Below are 21,682 nucleotides of genomic sequence, written 5' to 3' on the forward strand. Positions count from 1 at the left end.
AGGCAGGAATAATAAACTCACACAGTCCTGGGTACCCCAAGAACTGTCACAATTCATGCTACCTAAATTGTCAGTGATTTGGGCCCTTTCTGTATTTCTAGAAACTAAGCTGAAAGTTTGATGGCTACAGCAGCAAAATTATACAATTCTGTAAATATACAAAATATGTGACGTTGTTATGACTTTCATTATCTCCAACTTTAGTACCACATCTGCTTTTAGACAAAAGTTTATCAGATGTAAATATACTCTACCAACAGTTAAGTAAATACCAAAACAGTGAGAGAAAAGGTATGCTTTATTTGAGCTTCTTTTGGCCTGGATATAATCTCATTTAGATAAAAGAAAATTAAGGAAATAAAACTAAGAGCTATTGATTTCATCAAGTTTTACAGAATTTACAGACAAACAGGAGAAAACTCATGCCTATCTCATGAGCATATAACTGGATTTCTAGGTCAAAATTATCTCTCTTCCTTCAGTCATTGTATAACATGTTCTTATCCACTACCAAATTTTATATTTTTGCTTGTCAAAATAGCATCAGCAATGTAAACATCTGTTCCATATGTAAACTTTAAACAGTAAATGTGAACACATTAATTTACAAAAAAAAATCAAGAACAGAGTATCACTAAATTTATTACAATTATGGCATATAATGCATAATACTGTTTCAACAAAAATTTGCAGCCTACTGAATTTATAACAAAAAGGAAGCAGAAACAAAAAAGCATATGTGTAGTGCCACACATCAGAGTAAATATTATTATAAGACTATAACAAAAAAAATCTATGTATCCTAGGGAAAAAGTAAATTTTCTGGCTAAGACAAATCAAGACTACATTTCTAATCACTTCACAACTGTAGTGTAGGGTTTTTCTTAGAACAATCTAAAATGCATTGATATTATTCTCCTTTGCCTTAAGTATATTCATGTATGGTAGTGTTTGACAGTACTAACTGTAATAGCGTAGAATTACTGGCAGAGATATAACGTGGATTGTCAGGTTTACGCTTTGGACAAGAACTGATTTTTTTAAATTGTGCTCAAATTCTTTAAATGAGGAAAGGAAGGAAACAATCTGTTACCAAAAAAGCAAAGGTAAAAAATAAACATGAAGTCAATACTTGAAAGAATATTTTTTTCCTAAATAATCACCACACAAACATAACTGATTATTGAAGAAATTAAACGTTCTGTAGACTAAGTCAGAAAGAGTGAGTTTATTTTATATGCTTTTTCTGTATCTTTGTTTGCTTTTTGTTCAAAATTAGTAAAGAGAAGTAGTCACAAGGCAATCTAGAAAGCCCAGTGCCACTATAGACTTCCTTTGTAATGTTTAACATGTCTTTGTAGTGCAAGGCAGAGTCACATTCTCAACCATTTAAAAAAATATCACATTTCAAAGTTATCCTCAATGGTCTAAAAATAATATATATATAAATCATCATGGTAACCAAAAAGACTTTGTTCTTTTTCCTCTAATTATATTCCATTAAGACATTTGCTGTTAACAAATGCTTTCTTGAAAACTACACCACTTTGAAATCTAGTTAGGCAGCTTGTGCATATCACAGCATTCTGTTTGCAGACACAATGAAAAGGAAAAAGAAAGCCGAAATATAGTTCAGCTTGTCAGTGTCTGTAATGTGTTGCATCATTTTTAGGCAGCACTAGAGACGGCAAGTTTCTTCAGATGATCCATAAAGACTTGCAAGCTGACATCATCAGTCAGAATGGGTGCTCCAGACTCCTCCAAGAGAAAGTAAAAACAAGGAGAATTCATTAGATTATATTAATTATGAAGCAAGTGTAGTTGGAAAAAACAATTTTTAATGCACAGTATGTTCTGTAAAATAATCATTTAATATTTTTAAAGGGCTTTACAAACATCATTTTGACAAAAATGCTAGAGATTGTAGGTTTACATACATTTAATATATTTGCATAAATTCAAGTATAAACCATCACAACTATATTCCTTCCCATTTTAAACAGATTCTGCAACAAGACATAATGTGGGGAGATAATTAAATGTATTTGTGGGAAGCCTAAAGTTTTAGATAGCTGACAAATATTGAATATACATTTTATAGAGAAAATTAAAAAGTCATGCCATATGTCCGACACTGTTCCTATAAATTGGTTAGTCTCTAAGGTGCCACAAGTACTCCTTTTCTTGTTCCTATCTTAGTGCACCAAATAAGAAAAAATAGAAAGACAGAGGAATGCCTGTTACTACCACCACTAAATTAACTATGATTTAACACACACACCCAAAATATCAATGGGAAACAAGACAGCAAGCTGCCCAGGGCCTGATCCAATGCCCACTGAAGTCAAGGGGTATGTCTACACATTGACGTTCATGTCGCTCCCATGTATAGATCTAGCTAGCTTGAGTACAGAAGCAGTGAAGCCGGGCAGCACAAGCTTCCAAATGAGTAATACATTCCAGGCGTGCTAGTATAGTCCATTGCTCCAGTACCCAAGCCAGCTCGGGAACATCAACATAAGCTGTAATTACACCCCAGGATTGCACTATAGACATACCCAAATGGAGAAGTCTTTCCATAGACTTCAATGGATGCTGGCTCAGAGCTAAACAGCCGTTCCATTCTGCGATTCTTAAAACTGGTAATGATATCTAAAGGTCATACACACTGCAGAGTCAGGGATCAAAAAGATGCAGTCTCCCCATTTTTCTTTTCTTTGCTCTCTGACCTCAGGGAACAATTTGAAGAATTCCAAGAAGTTCACTGTGAAGTGCTCATGGCAAAATACAAGCTTTCAGAGGATGAAATGAAAAAACTGAGTGTGGATATTGAAGAGACATATTTGCTTGGACTCACTTGGGAGAAAGCCTTAGAGAGCTAAGAAGTCAAGGAAACAGACAGTAAATTTTCAACATTTTAGTGAGCACTATTTTTAAAACACATACAAGTGGTTCTCTGATTTCATATCAGATCTGCCTATACTAAGCAATGAGCCGAGCATTAGAAAAAAATTGGCAAATTGCTCAAGTTTCCATGTAAAAAGGCCAAAACCTGTAGTACATAAAGAAAAACAACAGACCTGGCAGCTCTGAAAACATTAAAGCTCACAAGACCTCTTTTAAGAAGCTCAGTCTCATTATACCCATTTTACAGAGGAGCAGGAGGAGCACCCCATAAACACCAGCAAAGCTGCCTCATTGTCCTCCCTCAAATCCCTCCTTAAAACCCTCCTTTGCTGTGATGACTACAAAAAACCTGAGAATAATTAGGCTGTGGTTGTGCTGAGGCCACTGCCTCTTATGCTGACCTATACTGTCTTCATGTACTCCCCCATCTATCTGTCTATTTGTCCATCTATGATATTTTTTCTTACAAACTGTAAGCTATTTGAAGCAGAGACCATCTTTTTGTTCTGTGTTTGCACAGTGCCTAGCACAGTGGGGTCCTAGTCCAAGGCTGTGGCTTCTAGGCACTATAAAAATGCAAATAATAATACAGATGAAGAAAACAGACAGACCACAGAGGTTAAGGCCACATTTTCAAAAATGCTCACTATTTTGGGGTACCTGTCTTTGCATGCCTACCTTGACACAACTAAGATTTCATTTCAGAGACACTGAACACTCATAACTCCAACGAAAGTCAGTGAACTGAATGAGTGTTTGTGACACTTTTCATGATCAGGAAACAGGTGTCTAAATTAGGGCACTCAAAATTAGTAGACATTTTTTTAGAACTGGCCGAAGCCCCAAAGTGATCAGTGGCAGAGTCGGGTTTAGTAGTTTAGTCTGAACTCCTTGTGCAAGGAGCAGCAACAGGATTACAAATAGACTGTCATCAAGGAGTGAGAGTGTGACTCACCACTCCACAATTTTTAAATTGGAAGAGAGCTCGACATCACCTAATAATCCAACACTAATGTAGCTGAAGACCATCTAGAGAGTAGCTCAGTAAACAACAAATCGAACACTTTGTCTACTGAGAATTCTGGGCTCTATAGTTTACCAGTGAGAAAACTAGCAAGGTTTCATTGTATGAAACTGAGAAGTACATGAAAATTAGCTTTGTTTTTGCACAGACTGAATATATAATTTCTATTCATTTAAAAACCCAGCACTGCGGCATGCAAATATATACAAAATTTAAATTTAACACAGGCAGATATATTGATGCCAAGAAGTTTGGCATTAGTAGAGACTTAAGAAATTGTATGCAGCTTTTTCTCTTAAAAACTGTAAAATGCCCAGTCACCACTAAAGAAAGAGTACAGTTGAAAGCAGTGACAAGCACAGCTAGATATTATCTTGTACCAGTTCAAATTAAACTATTACAATTGCTTAAAGAGTAATTTGAAGATGTACTTTCAAGTAAATACAATGGAACTCTCTACTGAAATTTTAAGTTATTTTTTCTGAATATGTTTTAAATACAGTAAATGCACATACAGGGCCAAAGTCTGAAAAATCTTCACTTCCAATTAGATATTAAAGTGTAAACTATATGACTCATTGCCTCCTGAAACACGGTTTCAATGGTGTGCAGGTGCCCTCTTCAGGGCAACGTGGAGTATCAAATTTTATTGGTGATTTTCACCAATTCAGACATCAGCCAGAATTACAAGAAACAACCCACATAACTCAGGGAAAGGTTAAAAGCAAAATTAATTAAGTTTAAAATTGAAAAAAATGGCATGTATCATGTGATAAACGGACTAGTTTATTCGGCTGAAGTCTGTTTGCACAAGTAACTGAAAGCTAACCTTGCAGGAGTTCATGCAGAAATTATATAATACAGTGTCAATGGAAATGTGAAAAATTCTATTTTTACTTTGCAGCTGAGTCTATGTCAATAACATTGGCCTCAAATACAGTTACTTAGTTTTCAAATTGGGTCAAAGTTTGGTTTTGGTTACATTATAAATTTGGAGAAATACTTTGACATCTCGTTAATGTTTCGGACTGAATATGCCCTTTATCAGACTACTTGGCAAGAGCTTCTGCTGTTTTGGTCAACAACAGAAGCGTGTACATACCTAATGTCAGTACATTTTTGTTTGACAATGCCACTAACTTAGCATTTACCCATAGTTATATTTCTTTTCCTGTTACAAAGTTCAAAGCTGGAAGGGAGGGTAGGGGATTGGGGTGCAGAGCTGTTATGGCTGCAACAGAGTCAGGAAAGTGAATTGCTGTAGGTAGCCCTACTTCCTGAATTTCTGTATATTTAATAAGCTTTCTTCCTGGAGCTAGGACTTGAAAAGTTAATTTTCCTGGTTACTCAATGGCAGCCTGGACCATGGGAAACCCAAGTATCAATGGTAGGTTTCAGAGTAGCAGCCATGTTAGTCTGTATTCACAAAAAGAAAACGAGTACTTGTGGCACCTTAGAGACTAACAAATTATCAATAAAATCAAGTATCAATAAAATACTGGTCCACTGCCCCACCCTTGTTAAACCTTAATCTCAGAGTCTATCAGTTTGTAGGACAGTTTTCTGGCACTTTTTGGTGATCAATTCCTGAACTATATTGCTGAGATGAATAACAGATTTTTCTGGATGCAAAAAATTCTTTGCCCAAGGATTAGTGCCCTCTCATCAGCATTCTTTTCACTGTAAAGAATTTGAAGATAGTGTCTGATTTGGGAAGACATCTCAACTCAAGCCTAAGAGAAGTTTCCAAGCAGTAAACTGGACCAATTTTTTCAGGGGAATAAAGTAGCAATGATGCATCTTCGCTTTAATCTTGGTAGTTCTAAGTGGCGGCCAAGAATACTGTATTTTTTTCTCATTTCGTTTTAACTGTGGACATTACTGCCTGTATGCAACTAATATTTCACTGTGTCTAAAGCTGGGAAACTCTGAACATAGAAAAAAAAAATTCCCTCAAGCATATTCACCACTGAGATAAGCTTAGCACAATGTTTTGTATGCTTACCTGTCCCCAGGCATACATGTTGTTGTGAGTCTGAGAGGGATTGACTTTAGAAAGCAGGAAGCGGGCCTTTGAAAACATAAACCAAAGAGGAAATAAATCACTAAATTTAAAACAAAATAAATCTTGTAGCTACAGAATTTTACCTTGATTATCTGAAGCAAAGCATGCAGGGTTGTCATTTTCTTAGTATTTTCTTTTTGGTAAAGTTAAGTTTTTGTAGGGAAAAGTGAGTATGCTCTAAGTGACAGTGAATGTGAACCAAAACGTAAAGATCCCTGGATTCCATAGCTACATCACACAAATAATTTGAGATGTTGACAACTTTTCAAAGTTGTGGAAAATTTAATTTTTTTAAAGAAAAACCTAGTAAAATAAATGTAAATAATAGAATACTAAGAAATGTTTCAAAATCCAAAAATGAATGGAAGAATAATAGTGTCTAAAAAAGGGAATCAAGCATTAAACAAGTTACTTCTACATACTTATTTCTGTCAGAATTTCAACCTCCTAATTGCTAAGTCACCATTTATATATCTATCCACTAAATTTATTTTAATAATTAAATGAACATTTATAGTATCTTTAATTTAGACACTAATGACACCTCATTTCTTAAATGTACACAATTCACTGTACCTGGCTTCCTCCATGCTCTGTATCAATGTACCGGGGCATTGGGAATCTGGAATGGAGAATTTCCTGGGCATCATCTATTGGAGCTTGTAACAGATGGCGAAAATTTTCATATTCTGGCATGTCTTGGTAGCCTGACTTGCGCCACTGAGCTATGGTCTAGAGAATAAAAAATTTAAAAAGCACTCATTATTATTATCATTTGTATTACTATCATAGTACCTGGGATCCCCAATCATGGACCAGGACACTATTGTGCAAGGTGCTGTACAAACACAGAACAAAAAGACAGTCATCCATTTTCACAATACAGTTGATATAAATAGGACTTTCAGAGGGGAATGTTCCAATGCTCACCTCTACTCTACCATTCCTGCCCTCTTGCTAGACTTTGCTCCCTCCAACTATTAATACCTATTAACTTATAAAACTGACTCTCTAAACACAAAATCTAACAAAACGTGTATGTAACAAAAGCAGGTACTATAAACTTTTATTTTTGTAGCCATTGCCCTTGCCCATACTTTTGCCCACCTTTGTTTGTCAGGCTTAGCTGTGCTAAACTGTAAACTTGTCAGGTCAGGGACCAATCTTATTTCCTGTAAAATGTCATGCACACCTAAGGCACAGAATAAATAAATAATAATAGGAATAATGTGTCCAAAAGTACAAAAAAAAAAACCTTTTGCTGTTCTACATAAAAATTTAGCATGCTGATACCATGTAGGACAAGTTTTAGCTTGAGGTGTGCGGAAGAAAATGAACCTTAACCCCCTTGAAAAACAAGATTTATAACGGAAATAGCAAGTAATACCAGGTGCCACTATATTAAACCATATTAGGCCATAATCCTCCAAACATTTATATACATGTTTAATTTTATGCATGCAAGTAGCTCTATCGGGTTCTACTCAGGTAAACACAGTCAAGTACTGTAGTAAATGCTTGCAAAATTAGGGCCTTAGTTTGGTAACAGAATATTTCTACGATGAGCAGGATGTATACATAAGAATGACTGGATCTTACCTCTCCATGATAAATAAGGATCTGGAAAAAGGTGTCCATAAGAAGAATGCGATCTGGCAAAATGCTGCTGCTATCAAGAAGAACAGGCTAAGATAAAGGGGAAAAAATTCAGTTGAATATGCAGAACAGAGTAAACTAAGTATTTTACAAGCCTTTTTGAACAGATCACCAAATTTTAGGAAATGCTTTTCTTTAAAATTACTACTAGTTCTGCATCGTTACTTCTCAAAATTACATATCTACAACCCTCATAATTTCATTTTAAAATTAGACTGCTTGATTCCAAATACACAATATTTCATGAACATGTAATGTAAAAAAGTAAATACAGAAGTCGAGAGTTGGGAGAATTATTTCATCACTGTGCCTTTGCTTTGTCTTTCAAACACCTCCATTTTATCAATACCATGTCACCAGGCCCACCCACAGCAATTCCGGGCCTCAGAGCAGAACAGTCAATGAGCCCCCTAGAAAGGGATGGCTGAGGTTTGATTCGTGCAGGGTACGTTGGAGCCGGGCCCCACGTTGCTGCTGGCCAGGCGTGGTGCCGCCACGTGGGCGTGGAGCTATCACATGCGGCGACTGGTACACACATGTAGAAGCCGCGGACGCAGTCTGCCTGACATTTAGGCGGTGCTGCGCCTGCACTTTTCGCCACTGCCGGTACTACCCCGTGCGCGCCTAGGAGCCCTGTGTCCTGTCCAGGTGATTTAAAAGAGACCAGGGATCCCAAGCCCTTTTAAATTGCCTATGCTCCTGGGCAACTGCCCCCCGCAAGCGGGCCCGCATGTCACTACTTTAAAGATGCTTCAGTGTGTAAAGAAACAGTTTTCATCCTGGAACATATTTTCCTTACAGCCTTACTTTTGCAATTAGATAATAGTACTATAGTATTGTCTATGTTGCTCTATATTCTGTATATTGAATACCTAGGCATATATGAATTCTGAGGTATTATTACTTAAAAAGGCAACTGGAAGGCTTTTAATGTTGCCACTATGTGTTGATGTCATGTGAGGCAACAGGATATATCATGATAGAGATACCTCAAAGTATTGATTGTACAAAAAAACGGACAAAGAAAATTGTGACTAGACTGATGTTACTTCACCTACAGCTTCCAGTGCATCATCAAGGATCTACAACCTATCCTGAAGGACGATCCCTCACTCTCACAGATCTTGGGAGACAGGCCAGTCCTTGCTTACAGACAGCCCCCCAACCTGAAGCAAATACTCACCAGCAACCACACACCACACAACAGAACCACTAACCCAGGAACCTAGCCTTGCAACAAAGCCCGTTGCCAACTGTGTCTACATATCTATTCAGGGGACACCATCAGCCACACTATCAGAGGCTCATTCACCTGCACATCTACCCATGTGATACATGCCATCATGTGCCAGCAATGCCCCTCTGCCATGTACATTGGCCAAACCAGACAGTCTCTATGCAAAAGAATAAATGGACACAAATCTGACATCAGGAATCATAACATTGAAAAACCAGTAGGAGAACACTTTAAGCTCTCTGGTCTCTCAATAACAGACCTAAAAGTTTCAGAGTAGCAGCCGTGTTAGTCTGTATCTGCAAAAAGAAAAGGAGGACTTGTGGCACCTTAGAGACTAACAAATTTATGTGAGCATAAGCTTTCGTGAGCTACAGCTCACTTCATCGGATGGCAATTTTTCAACAAAAAAACTTCAAAAACAGACTCCAATGTGAAACTGCAGAACTGAAATTAATTTGCAAACTGGACACCATCAGATTAGGCCTGAATAAAGACTGGAAGTGGCTGGGTCATTACAAAACCTAAACCTAATTTCCCCAATACTAATTTCCCCCTACTGTTACTTACACCTTCTTGTCAACTGCCTGAAATGGGCCACTCTCACTAACACTACAAAAGTTATTTTTCCTCCCTTGGTATCCTGCTGTTAATTGATTTATCTCATTAGACTGACCTCACACTTGGTAAGGCAACAACCATCTTTTCATTTATTTATATCTGCTCCTGTATTTTCCACTCCATGCATCTGATGAAGTGGGTTCTAGCCCACGAAAGCTTATGCCCAAATAAATTTGTTAGTCTCTAAGGTGCCACAAAGACTCCTCATTGTTTTTATTTTGTAGTGTGGAGATCTAACCACATGAGAAAGCATGAAGCCATTATAACTTCAATGAAAAGACAGGGCCAAATTCACTGGCATACCTGGGTGCAACTTCATTGACTTCAGTGGAATTGCTTCACACACTAAGATTGAATTTGACTCAGAATTTTTCTAGATTACTAGCTTGCTCGAGCAGAGACTGTCTTGTATCTTATCTGTTCCAAATAATAAATTATTTAGTGTGTGTGTGTAAAATCATCCAAGTATTATTCTCTATGTACAAAAGTTGTTTTAAAATGTTTGCAGAAAGGTATTTGTTTCACTTGACTATTACTGTAGCTTCTGGTAAATCCATTTCAAAATGGAATGCAGGGTACTCAGGATATGGGATCTAATAGTTTGGGGCTAATAAGTACTAAAGCTTTGGAAACTCGCCTACATTATATCTAAACTAGCCAGAATTCTTGGGTTTGCAAAATTGGCTGCAGTGTAACTAATAGGACTGCAATACGCTAATTAACTATAGTCAACTGTATGAAAATGCAGGGGGTCAGTTCTGGGTGAGATATATGGTAGGACTATGACATCACCTTTCATAAACAGCCTTGAAATTTTGTTTTTCCTAGTAATTGTGTAAAATCCATCACACCTACTAAAAAGTAAAACCTAGGGTTAAAAATAGGTCTATACCACGGGGAAAATCCTGATGTCATTGAAATCAAAGGCAAAACTCCCATTTGACTTGAAAGGGTCCAGAATTTCATCCCATGTGTCTTGGTTTGGAATGCCATCATACAAAAAAGCGAGTTATGCTCTTGAGGCTATTGTGCAATAATCAGATTTCATTGTTCACATAGCTGCCTTGCTCACAATTTTCTGTTTTATATAAAATACATTACACACACACACTTTCACAGGCGATGATGCATAAGGTTGTTTTAATACTTACATAAATATCTGCAACACAGCCATGAATACAAAATTCCACATCTAGTGCACTTTTGCCCTATAGTTGAATTAAACATTGTCATACCTCTGGAGGTCCACTGAAAGAGTAGGCATAGAGGATTGGTTGAATCATGATAAGTGACTGGGTTAGATCTTGACGCATGAAATGATGACGATAGTATGAACTCTCATCAGGGCTGTTGTTAAAGACTTGCAAGAAAGGGGACCTCCTTAAGTGAAACATAAACTGCAAAACAAAAAGTCCTACAGGGTTGAACAAATAAAGTGGAAAAAATATGTTTCCAATAAAATTAACAAACTACTAGGCAGTGCAACATTACAAATGTACCACCCACAAAACTGCATCTCAAATAATTTAACATTGCACTTTTCTATGAAAATAAAGTAAGGTTATTCTCAAAATGGGTAGGCACAAAAAGGAGAGTTTAACATCTCTTCACTCCCCTATATTTATACCTAAAACAGAATATTCTATACTGTTATAATCTTTACTAAAATAGCATGTGTAAATTAACTGTACAGTTTTTAGGAGTTAGTGTACTATGTTTTAAACACAGAAACTGGGCAAAGAGCAGTTTTACTATGAGAAGGAATACAATTATTATCAACTGCAAATTTGGACCTTTCAGTTCAAAATGGAAAGCCCAAACCCTTTATTGCTGGACCAATGTTTCTACACTGCAGCCAGTTTACACTGGAGGTGCTTTGAGTTCAATGGAAAGTCCAGATTCAACAGGGTTTAATAGTGCTCTGGAAATGGTTATTTACTAAATGCACAATTCCTTTTAAGCTCAGCTGCATTAAACTAACAAAACATCAGTGAAGTGTTTCCTCATCAATTTAACATTTTTAAGTAGTACATGAAAGACATCACCAGAGCAATCCTGTATAGCATGAAATTTAAAATATTTGTGAATTTCTTTTTTTAATAGCTGTCCCCAACATCTATTTAATATTATTATTTGTATTACGATAGTACATAGAGGCCTCAGCTAAGAACAGTCCTCCATTATGCTAGGCACTGTATAAACACATTGTAAGAAACAGTCCCTGCCCTGAAGAGCCCTAAACTGACAAGAAGAAAGAGGGTGGAAGGGAAAGAGAGGCACAGAAAGGTAGAGTGACTTGCCCAAGGTCACACAGCAGGTTAGTGGCTGAGCTTGGAAGAGAACCCAGGTCTTCTGATTCTGAGTCCCAATCCAATGTCCTATCCCCTCCACTGCCTCCTAAATCCATGCTTTTCCCCTAATCATTTACTCTTTACTTTTAACACTTTCTTTCTACTCACCTGTGGATAAAGTGAGAAGGTTTCTGAAAATCTGAAGGAGCTTGGATCATCTTTGTGATATTCTCCAAATTTCTGACACTGAAAGAAAAGAAAAATGAATCTAAATTTGTATGGCAGCTTTGTTTATGCCACTATTGTATTTTCAAATATTTCATTTCATTTTATCTATTTTATAATCAATATTTTTTTCCTTCCCCAAGTTTCCTTTACTGTACAAATGTAGTCCAGGATGAAACTTGATACAAATGCTCTTCTCGGCAAGTAATAATTTCCTTCCATATCGGGTTGTGGAGTTGGTGTTTTAAATCCCCAAAGAGGAATTACAAAATTAAATGTTCCCAGACAAAAATCATTATGACAGTTAAAGTTGTAAATAAATATCACTTACATGTGGGAGGCAAATTTAACACTACACTGAATAAAGTACTAGCTGAAAAAATTTCATCCACCTCCAGTCACAGTACAGTAAGACTGACATTACTAACAGAGACAGCTTAGAAAATTATCACAAATTTTAACTTTGGCAAAGGACTTCTCTAAGGATGCATTTATTTGGTGCTTGCATAAGGAGTTAGTGAAGCTAGAAATAGCTTGTTGCAACTATCTAGATGTAGTTTAACTAGTATACAGGCATTTAGACAATCCATAAGAAACCAGTGAGGGGGCAAAAAAGGAGGAATTCCAGATGGCTGTATCTACAGCCATTTAATCATATACACTTCTCAATATATGGGTCTGTCCTTCCCCAAGTGTGATACATTTCTTTTCATGTCTTATGTGTCCATCTTAACTGTGGAAAGCTACACTTCAACTTTCTTGGTTGCAAAATTAGGTTGAAATGCATACTTTTCTTCTTTCTCTCCACCCCCCACCCTGCTTTAAATTTCTACTCCCCAGAGCCAGATCTTTAATCTTATTTTAAACTTCTTGATACTTGGCTCCTTCAGAGCAGTGACTCTGTGCTGAGAGTTGAACACATACTATCTAAAATCTAACTATACTAAAATAATTCAAGTAGTTATGATTTTAGTTAGTAAAATAGGAAATCTTGGTTAGCGATGCATTCATGGTGGTGGTGGTGGTGAAGTATTCAGTCTCTCTGTATATAGTATTTACAGATTACCACTGGACATCTGAATTATTTAACAATGTAAAGTTGGAGAGAAAAAGTATGTCTTCTTACCAGTCGTATCAGCTGTCTGTCCAGCCACCTAAGTACATCAGGTCCTTCTTCTGTCTCTGCCCTATAAACTGCCAATCTGGCCATAAGAATGGCAGCTGCCTCTTGGTCAAAAGAAGCAGCAATGTTTTGGATCTGTGTCTGAGCATCTGCCCAGCTGTAAAATAAAGCAATAATTTTTACCACATCTAAAGGAAAAACATCCAGACTCAGGATATTCTATTAAAATTAAGGCAGTAGCATAGCTGTAGCAATTTCATAACAGACAAGCCCATGTTGGAATTCCAAGATCTTAGTTAGGGTGGACTCTTTACTTCCCAATTGCCCCTTCTCTTTTCAGAAATCTCCTAATTTTGAATCAAAATGCAGCTCCACCCACAAAAACATAATGTAATGTCACTATTATTACAAGTCATTTATATCAAAAATGCTGAATTATGAAAGGAAGGATACAGAAAAATGTTAAACTGAAAATTAATCTCACATTCTGATTCCTGCAATAATAATTTCCTTGTGCCCCTCTTCTAGGTCTTTGTGTCATTCTGTGCCCTAATTTTGGGCCCTTGCAGATTGTGAGGAATGAGTGTACTGTATGTATACAATGTCAGTTCCGTTGAGTACTGAGAAGATTTTAATTAAATATAATGTAATAAGTGTAAGTCAACCTGGGACTCATGCTAACAGTGATTGCCCACACCTCTTTTAATAAGGGGAAATCTACCACCAATTAAGCATGCAATAGTCTGCCCAGTACTAAAAAAAACATCACTCAGTGTTGCGAACTGCCTTCTTAATGTCTAACCTGTTTTCTAAGCAAGCTAATTGCAATGCTAATTGAACCCATGAAACTGCAGGTGAGGGTTTTGGTGGTGGAGGAGCAATTGTATATAATGACCTTCTGGATAGACCTAATATTCATAGATTTTTAGATCAGAAGGGACCATTATGATCATCTAGTCTGACCACCTGCAAAACACAAGCCATAGAATTTCACCCAGAGATTCTTGTTTTATCTACAAGGATTTGGGGCATTTCAGGGCATTTCCATTCAGCCCTGCAGCTTCTTAGAAATCGGATGCCTTATAGCTCTTCATCCAGAAGACATACATAGTGTATGAGGCACAATCCCATCCTTGCCATGTGCACTGTACATCCAAAAGCACTCAATAGGTTAAATAACTGAATAATTCTATTTGAAATGCAACAGATGTGTATCACACTATTGCTAAATTAATTCATCACAATTAAAGCTTACTTTCTGGCAACTGTGGTTACTTTGATACGTCTCTGTCCACTTGAATGCTGGTACTGAGTCACAAACTGGATTGCACCACGTCCACCTTGAGGAATTGGAGCATTGTGCTGTGTTAAAAAAAAAATTAACAAAATCTCACCAAGATTCAGTAATATAATCATCATATTAGGATTCCTATCACTGCCAAAATCCATTCTGAAATTAGAAATTATACGAAAGAAGCTACTTTAATAAATCTAATATGCTCAGCAAATGTCTAGTGGATAAAAAATATAAGCCAGTAAACTCACTGTCAATCTTGAGCTATAGATTTAAGTCCTAAATTTGTCTAACTTTAAAATTGCAGTAATCTAATGGAGAAAGTCCTACATTACAAAAAATCATCATGCCAGCAGCAAGGTTTTAAAGCGAGACTGTTGATTTGAAAAATCTAATTTCTGTATAATTGTTTTTTAACCTACCAATAACACCCAAGATTACTACAATGGAAAGACGTTAGAGAAAAAGCAATAGGCTTTTTTTCCTTTTTGTTCATTTTGTATACTTGATAGCTTTTGGTGTATAGTGATATGATTAGTTCACTTCACATAAGTTAAGTGGGAGCGGAGAGAAGATCTGGAAAGAGGATGTGTTGTCAACTCATGATTTTATTGCAAGTGTCACAGTACTGGGTGGTTTTACTTAAAGTCACAGGTTCCAGGTTTGTGTGATTACACGAAAATCTCAGCTATCATTAAAAAAAAAGTTTCTAAACCTCATGTGTACTGTGAAATGCTTAAAAAATGTGACCCAATTGCTCCGTAAAAGCTCAAATACCAAACTCAAAGAACCCAAAACACTTTTTAATTCATGATTTTTAGCTAATCTCATGATTTTGGGGGATATGGCTCATAATTTTGATTTTTAACATTTGGAGTTGGCAATACTGAAGACTTCCTCCTTAGTTTCCTGAGAGGAAACTATTGTAAAATATATAAATTCAATATTATTTTGAAACTAGTTAAACTACCCAAACATTTGCATTCCTGAAAGATATAAGGAAGTATCTTTAGTGTTGCTTATAAATGTTACCATTGTAAAGCACAATATGGTGAATCAATGTCTGATATGAGTAATTTCTTAATGGTACTGTATTCTCTATGTTAAGGGTTTAATGCTTTAAAAGAGTTAAAGCAATTCTATTTTTAAGGATTAAAAACAACTGATAATAAAATAACAAACAATGTACAAATATCTGTCATTGTCCCTTAAACCAGAAGTAGTGAAAATGCTGAACAATAATTCACAGCACAGTGTCATAGGAACTGGAATACTGATGCAAACTGAAATTTCAAAGCCCAGGTCAGTCGTCACAGTACGGTATATAACTGAGTGATATACAGATTTCTGAAAGCTCGAAAGCTTGTCTCTCTCACCAACAGAAGTTGATCCAATAAAAGATATTACCTCTCCCACTTTGTCTCTCTAATATCCTGGGACCAGCACAGCAACAACAACACTGCATGTAACTGGTTAAGTGTGACTCTTATACCTTTGAAACAAGTATCCACTACTTTAGTTTTCAAAATATGCCTGACAATAAGTGGATGCTGAGAAGCGTTAGTTTATTAAATCGCCATTTTATACACTTTTCTGTGTAAGGCTGACTTTTAAAACTATGTTAGCGATTGTTAAATCGCAAAACAATAGATACGATTTACAAAAAATTATATACACACACATAAATAATGTTTACTGGCTAATGCTGATTTTATGTTCACTTTTCCCCATTTCACAGTATCTTCTGGTATGCTGAACTCCTTATTGTTTCTGTGAAACTTTTTGTGACAATCATATTTCAGTAGAAAAGGAATGCAATACGACCGGTGCTGCAAACATCTGGGTTAAATCTATGTTTCAACTCAACTGTACAAAAGAACATAGCATACCAGATATTAATTTATACAGATTAAACAACAGAACATTAAAATTAAATTCAGTTGTGGCTGAAATGGGGGAAATACACTGAAAACATCATATTCTGCAACTGAAGGGGAAAAAATAGCAAACATTTTGCCTTTTTCTACAAACTAGGATGTCTCAAATATACTGCAGTACAAACCTAACAGAAATAGAAGTAACCATAAATAGAAGACTACCTTGTTAAATTTAAGTGAAGCATAATTAATGCAATCTTATCTGGAAATTTTTGAGCTACGATACACCTCTAACATACTATAAATTTCTTGGGGGTGGCTGTCTAGTGAAAATTCACAAAGAGGAAGGCAAATTATATCTAATTCATCTTAATGAAGGCAGATATCATCTTAATTTTAAAAACAGAGGCTTAACATTATATTTACGTGACACCTTTCATGTTGAAGGATCCCCGGAGTGCTTTACCAACTATACATGAATCATTTCACCTACTACTGAAATGCAGCAAAAAATGAGGTGTAATGATGAAGCTGTTCAATAGGAAAAGCAATATTACACAACAGTTTCAGACAAGAAGTGAAAAATAATGTATCCAATTGCAAATGCAGAGAGAATAAGTGGGTAGAATGTAGTTATTCTAATAATTATGTAGGACATTGGCACTTTTTGCAAGAGTGTAAAAAAAATTTAGCTCTACAGGAATTTTAATAAGTAAATCTAAAGTAAATGTAAATCATCAATCACTGAGCAGGTCTCTCTTCAATTTTTATTTTACAAAAGCTGACTGTCATATCTATTTTTCCAATGCTTATAACCATTTACTGAATCTAAAAGATTTTCATACCTTCTCACTTGAATTAATCGTAGTTTTAAAAACAAGGATTGCTACAAGTCTTGCTCAGAACTTATTTTGCATCTCTGTTCTCTCCTACTATATCTGGGTGCAAGATACAGATTGTCATGTTTGAAATCTTTGCCACAATGGCTTGAGAAAACAACCTCCTCCCTCTTTGGAGGTGAACAGAATAAAACTTATGTTTTCTTCAAGTTTCAAGCATTTCTAATTAATCCATAACACTTCTAATAATTAGCAATTTAAATATGCTTCAGGAATAACAAATGTAGATTTTCAAAACCCCTATCTAGACAAAGAATAACCAACAATTTGATAGTAGCCTAGAATTTCATACACAGGACGACATTTTCAAAGTTACATGGGGGCAGCCATTTGTGTACATCTAATTTACACATGTAAATCAGATGTTTGCTCATGCTGATAGCAAGTAATTGGCCAAGTATGTTCATAAATCCCTGATTTATATGCATACATCAAGTATTGGTTTATGTTAGGCACGTACAAATGGATGTGCACAATTGCAGGTGCCTAAGATTTAAGGTCTGATCTGTAACATTCAATTTGACAATCAAAACAATCCATATTTCAAAACAGAAATACAGTACAGAAAAATACATTCAGTTACTACTAAAGTACTACATTATTTTCCAAACTCTCAACATCTATTTGGTAATGCAGAGCTATTACAATTGCTGTTTGTTACATATGGGTATTTTGAGTCAATATTACTGAGGATTTTAAAGAGAACATTGTAGTTTTGCCTATTAAAAGAAATAAGGAATTATTTTTTCCTCTCTCTTCTCAGGCGGTACAGAATAGATGTATCTGCAAATTGAAATAAGTCTTTATTCATCTGGAACAGAATCCTTTGCCTTCACCTACAGAGAGAGACTTAAACCTAAAATATCAACATTCAAAGTACCACTCTGGCTTCTGTTCTCACATGAAGAAACATGTTAATATTCAGTTTACTGCAAAATCAAAACCTGGAACTGCTGAATTCAATCCAACAATGCATATTAAAGAGTGTTTACAACAGTCTGAAAACTTGCTAAAATATTTATAAAGATCAGAGATTTGGTTGGTTGGTTTTGGTGTTTTATTTTGTTTTTTTTTTGTTTTTTACTAATTTGAAGAAAAATGCACAACAATGTAAAGCCGCATATTTATATATCTGGTTAAAAGCAATGTACAATGTAACTCTCCAATTTTTTCTCAACTACACTATACCAATTCCTCTCTTATCACTAGATTATCTGCTTATTGAAGCTTAAATGGCAGAATTTACAATTATCTAGGTTTTTTTTATGTATTAAAAAGTAAACATTTTACAGCTAATAAACACTCATTTGTTATTCTATCTTCTGATATCTGTCATTCAATAAATGGATCGCTGCTAGTGTACGTAATGTAACATTTATAAACAGTCAACTCATCACATTGGGTGGATACAAATCAATTTAAAAACTTGACTGAGGATGGTAATAGACTGTGGGAATGGTTGAGGGAGTAGTAAAAATAAAATACAGTATTCAAGATTTACATAAAAATCAAACTACTGTGTTTTGAGTTTATTACAAGTGGAGTGAAACTTCTCTTACCTGATTGACCACCTCAAAATACAGCGCAAGGGTTGTATTGGGATTAAGGCCACAGATCTTCCATTGACATGTACCTCCAGTTCCTATCTCCTGTCAATAAATCATATAGAATGATTTTTAAAACAGGAATATTTTGTTGTTGTTCACTAATATACATAAAGAGTGATAAAAAAAATGATGCACTTCTTGCATCTGATCACTACAGGCCACTGTTTCCACTATTTCCTCTCTGTTATGGATCCTCAAGGCTCCCTCTACTGGCTTCTAGAGGCAGAGAGGCTGCCAACATGAGCAACAGCTGCAGGCCAGTTCCCTCAGAAAGAGCAGAAGAACAGGCACCAATTGGGGGCAGAAGAAAGCAAAAGAACTCCATAGGGAAGGCAATAAGGGGCACTCCCAAGATGGCACAGAAAGCATATGGAAGGACAGACATCACAGGAAGGGAATGGAAAGGGGAAGAGAAGGTGGTATTCCTCCATCACAAAGGTGGCAGCAGGAAAGTCAGATGGAGGTAACAGGCTACTAAACGTCCTCTAAGAAAGTGGCCAGAGGTATAACTATATGGGCACAAGGTTGGCTTAGGAGAGAGATGGTGATTGTGCAAGAGCGGTTCTTGGGGCTAGATAGATGCTTCCACTGGTCAAATAAATTCCTACATACTGGATACTTATCAAACTCCCTAAATGTTTAGTTCCCCGTCACTGGTTTAATACTTATTTTTGCTATATTTGTAGTTAGGCTGTGCATGTTTTTGTGTGTTTTTACATTATATCATATTGATAGAATATTACGTATTGATGCAACGTCATGATACAACATAAATGGGCCACAGGATGTAGGACTTCATGGAACTGTGGTCTTATAAGAGAGCAGAGAACACAGTGAAAAAACTACTTCACCGTTGGTGTCCATCCAAAAACAGAGAATTAAAATATATCCAATATATTTTAAAAAACCTAACCACCTAAATTCACCAGACTCTGTATATAGCCCTCTGATGACTGAGGGCCTTGAGGCGTGAGTCAGGGGCATATCTGAAAAACCGTTCATGAACAAATTTTGAAATGCTGATAATGATTTAGACAGGGGTTTTGATCCAATAATTAAGTAGTACCAGTACATTCCTCTACAAATCGAGAAAACCTAGGTTTTATTTTCTAGCAATTCAAAATTGCACCCACTTACAACAAAAGTAACTTACATTTTCTGACACACAAGGTCCTTTGGAATTGAGAGAGACACAGGGTCCAATAGCTCCTGAAATCTTGATTTCTCTTGAGGTCTTTATATTTAAAAGAAAAACAGGTCACATATTGAGCTATGCTTACGTATACATTCAATACTGATAAAATAACATTTATTTTTCTTTTAACCCTTCTGGCGGGTGTTCAGTGTTTCATCCACACCTTTAGAAGAGGTTATAAATACATAGGATGTTCAGTATATTTATAATTCTTTCAGCAAACAAAGCCAACTGCTGTTGCAAACATGCAAATCTAAAAAGTGAACTCTGCTACGTAGTTTTCTAAGTCTGAAATTGTATTGTTTATGAATTATAGCATATAAAGAACACCTACTACTACTTAGACCTCTGAGTGCCCCAGAAAGCATATTATAGGTGATGTCTACATCACATAACTAAAGGCATTTTCTACTGAAGATACAATCATTAAAATATTCATGAGATAAGGCTCAGATGAGGGGCTGTGGGATGGGCCATACGATTGTACAAATATCATATTAAATTAATATTCTGTATCTCCTAAACATGCTTTGGTAAAATCAACATCTAATAACTTAAATTATTCTAATACAGCTGTACCGTACAATGGTGTCCTGAAAGAGTTGGGTTTCCCTATTTACCCTTGCCAATTTCTTCAACCAATTTCATAGCTATGTACATACAAAACAAGAAGACCAGATCATTACTTCCAGTAATAAAATCCTCCTGAGGGGGCTTTGGGAAAGGAAATACCCAAGAGCAGGCCCTCTCAGAGGTCCAGAGAGACCTGGGCCACTTCCAGCTTTTGAGGCCCCTAGCCATAATAAAAATAAAAAATGATGTCACATGAAAACAAAATGAGGCACCAAAAAAGAGTGAGACATAATTTGAATATCTTTTTATTTAACAAATGCTTTTCTAGCCTTTTTCTGTGCAAATGCACTTATTATTGAGGAAATATTTAGCTTTCATGCAATGTCACAGTTGATATTAAGCATAGTGAGCCCATTCAAATGCTCTTGTCCCATAGTTGAACGGTGATTGTTCTTTACTTGCTTCAACACGTTGAAGGGGTGTTCACCTGAAGCCACTGATGCAGGCAAACTGACAAAAATACGCAATGCAATTGTGATATTAGGAAACATCCCAGAGAGTCCAAGTTCGAGTATTTCTTGAAGCAATTCCTTTGGCTTGCAATCCAATTTAAAGTTTGTGGAATATATTCGTTTGAGGAAGATGACCTTGTCACTGAGATCTTTTGAGATTTCTTTGTTGTACTGTTGCTGAAATTGTTCAGCTGCAGAAAGTAGATCTTCATTATTCAGTCTGTTGAACTGCCAAAGAAACTCAAAAAGGGTACAAATTAGTCGCTGTGACTCAAATCGACGTGTAAGACCTGACTGAATAGAGTCAATGATGACAAGGAAGACATTGACCCTATAATGATGCTCGGCATCAGATTCAGTCGGTAAATTGCGATTGGTGGAGAACTCAGATGAAATGCCAATATTCTGCGCTACTAATTTGGACTCGGTCAGGATCGCATCCCATTGTTCACAAATCTGTTGAATGTAATTGATAAAACTTTCAGTGTTATCCCTCTCACCATCAAGTGTAGCATTGCGTGCTTCAATTACCAGATTAGTTTGGTGGATCATTGTAAGTAGCTTCATCCACAAAGATGA

At 36.2% G+C, this 21,682-nt stretch overlaps 1 protein-coding gene across 1 annotated transcript in view; it reads right to left on the minus strand.

Annotated features, from left to right (window-relative positions):
- Positions 1 to 280: 280 nt before the first annotated feature.
- SEC23A (SEC23 homolog A, COPII component) overlaps positions 281 to 21,682 on the minus strand; it is a 49,525-nt gene continuing 28,123 nt past the window's right edge. The window contains exons 11-20 of the mRNA XM_077819095.1: positions 19,977 to 20,057; positions 18,776 to 18,865; positions 14,402 to 14,508; positions 13,150 to 13,303; positions 11,967 to 12,044; positions 10,743 to 10,904; positions 7,596 to 7,682; positions 6,573 to 6,728; positions 5,937 to 6,002; positions 281 to 1,758 (exon numbers count right to left, since the gene is read on the minus strand). Coding sequence (XP_077675221.1) covers positions 1,669 to 1,758; positions 5,937 to 6,002; positions 6,573 to 6,728; positions 7,596 to 7,682; positions 10,743 to 10,904; positions 11,967 to 12,044; positions 13,150 to 13,303; positions 14,402 to 14,508; positions 18,776 to 18,865; positions 19,977 to 20,057 — 1,071 coding nt within the window. The 3' untranslated portion in view covers positions 281 to 1,668. The remainder of the gene's footprint in view (positions 1,759 to 5,936; positions 6,003 to 6,572; positions 6,729 to 7,595; positions 7,683 to 10,742; positions 10,905 to 11,966; positions 12,045 to 13,149; positions 13,304 to 14,401; positions 14,509 to 18,775; positions 18,866 to 19,976; positions 20,058 to 21,682) is intronic.

This window comes from Eretmochelys imbricata, chromosome 6, assembly GCF_965152235.1.
Source record: "Eretmochelys imbricata isolate rEreImb1 chromosome 6, rEreImb1.hap1, whole genome shotgun sequence".
NCBI classification, from domain to species: Eukaryota; Metazoa; Chordata; order Testudines; family Cheloniidae; genus Eretmochelys; species Eretmochelys imbricata.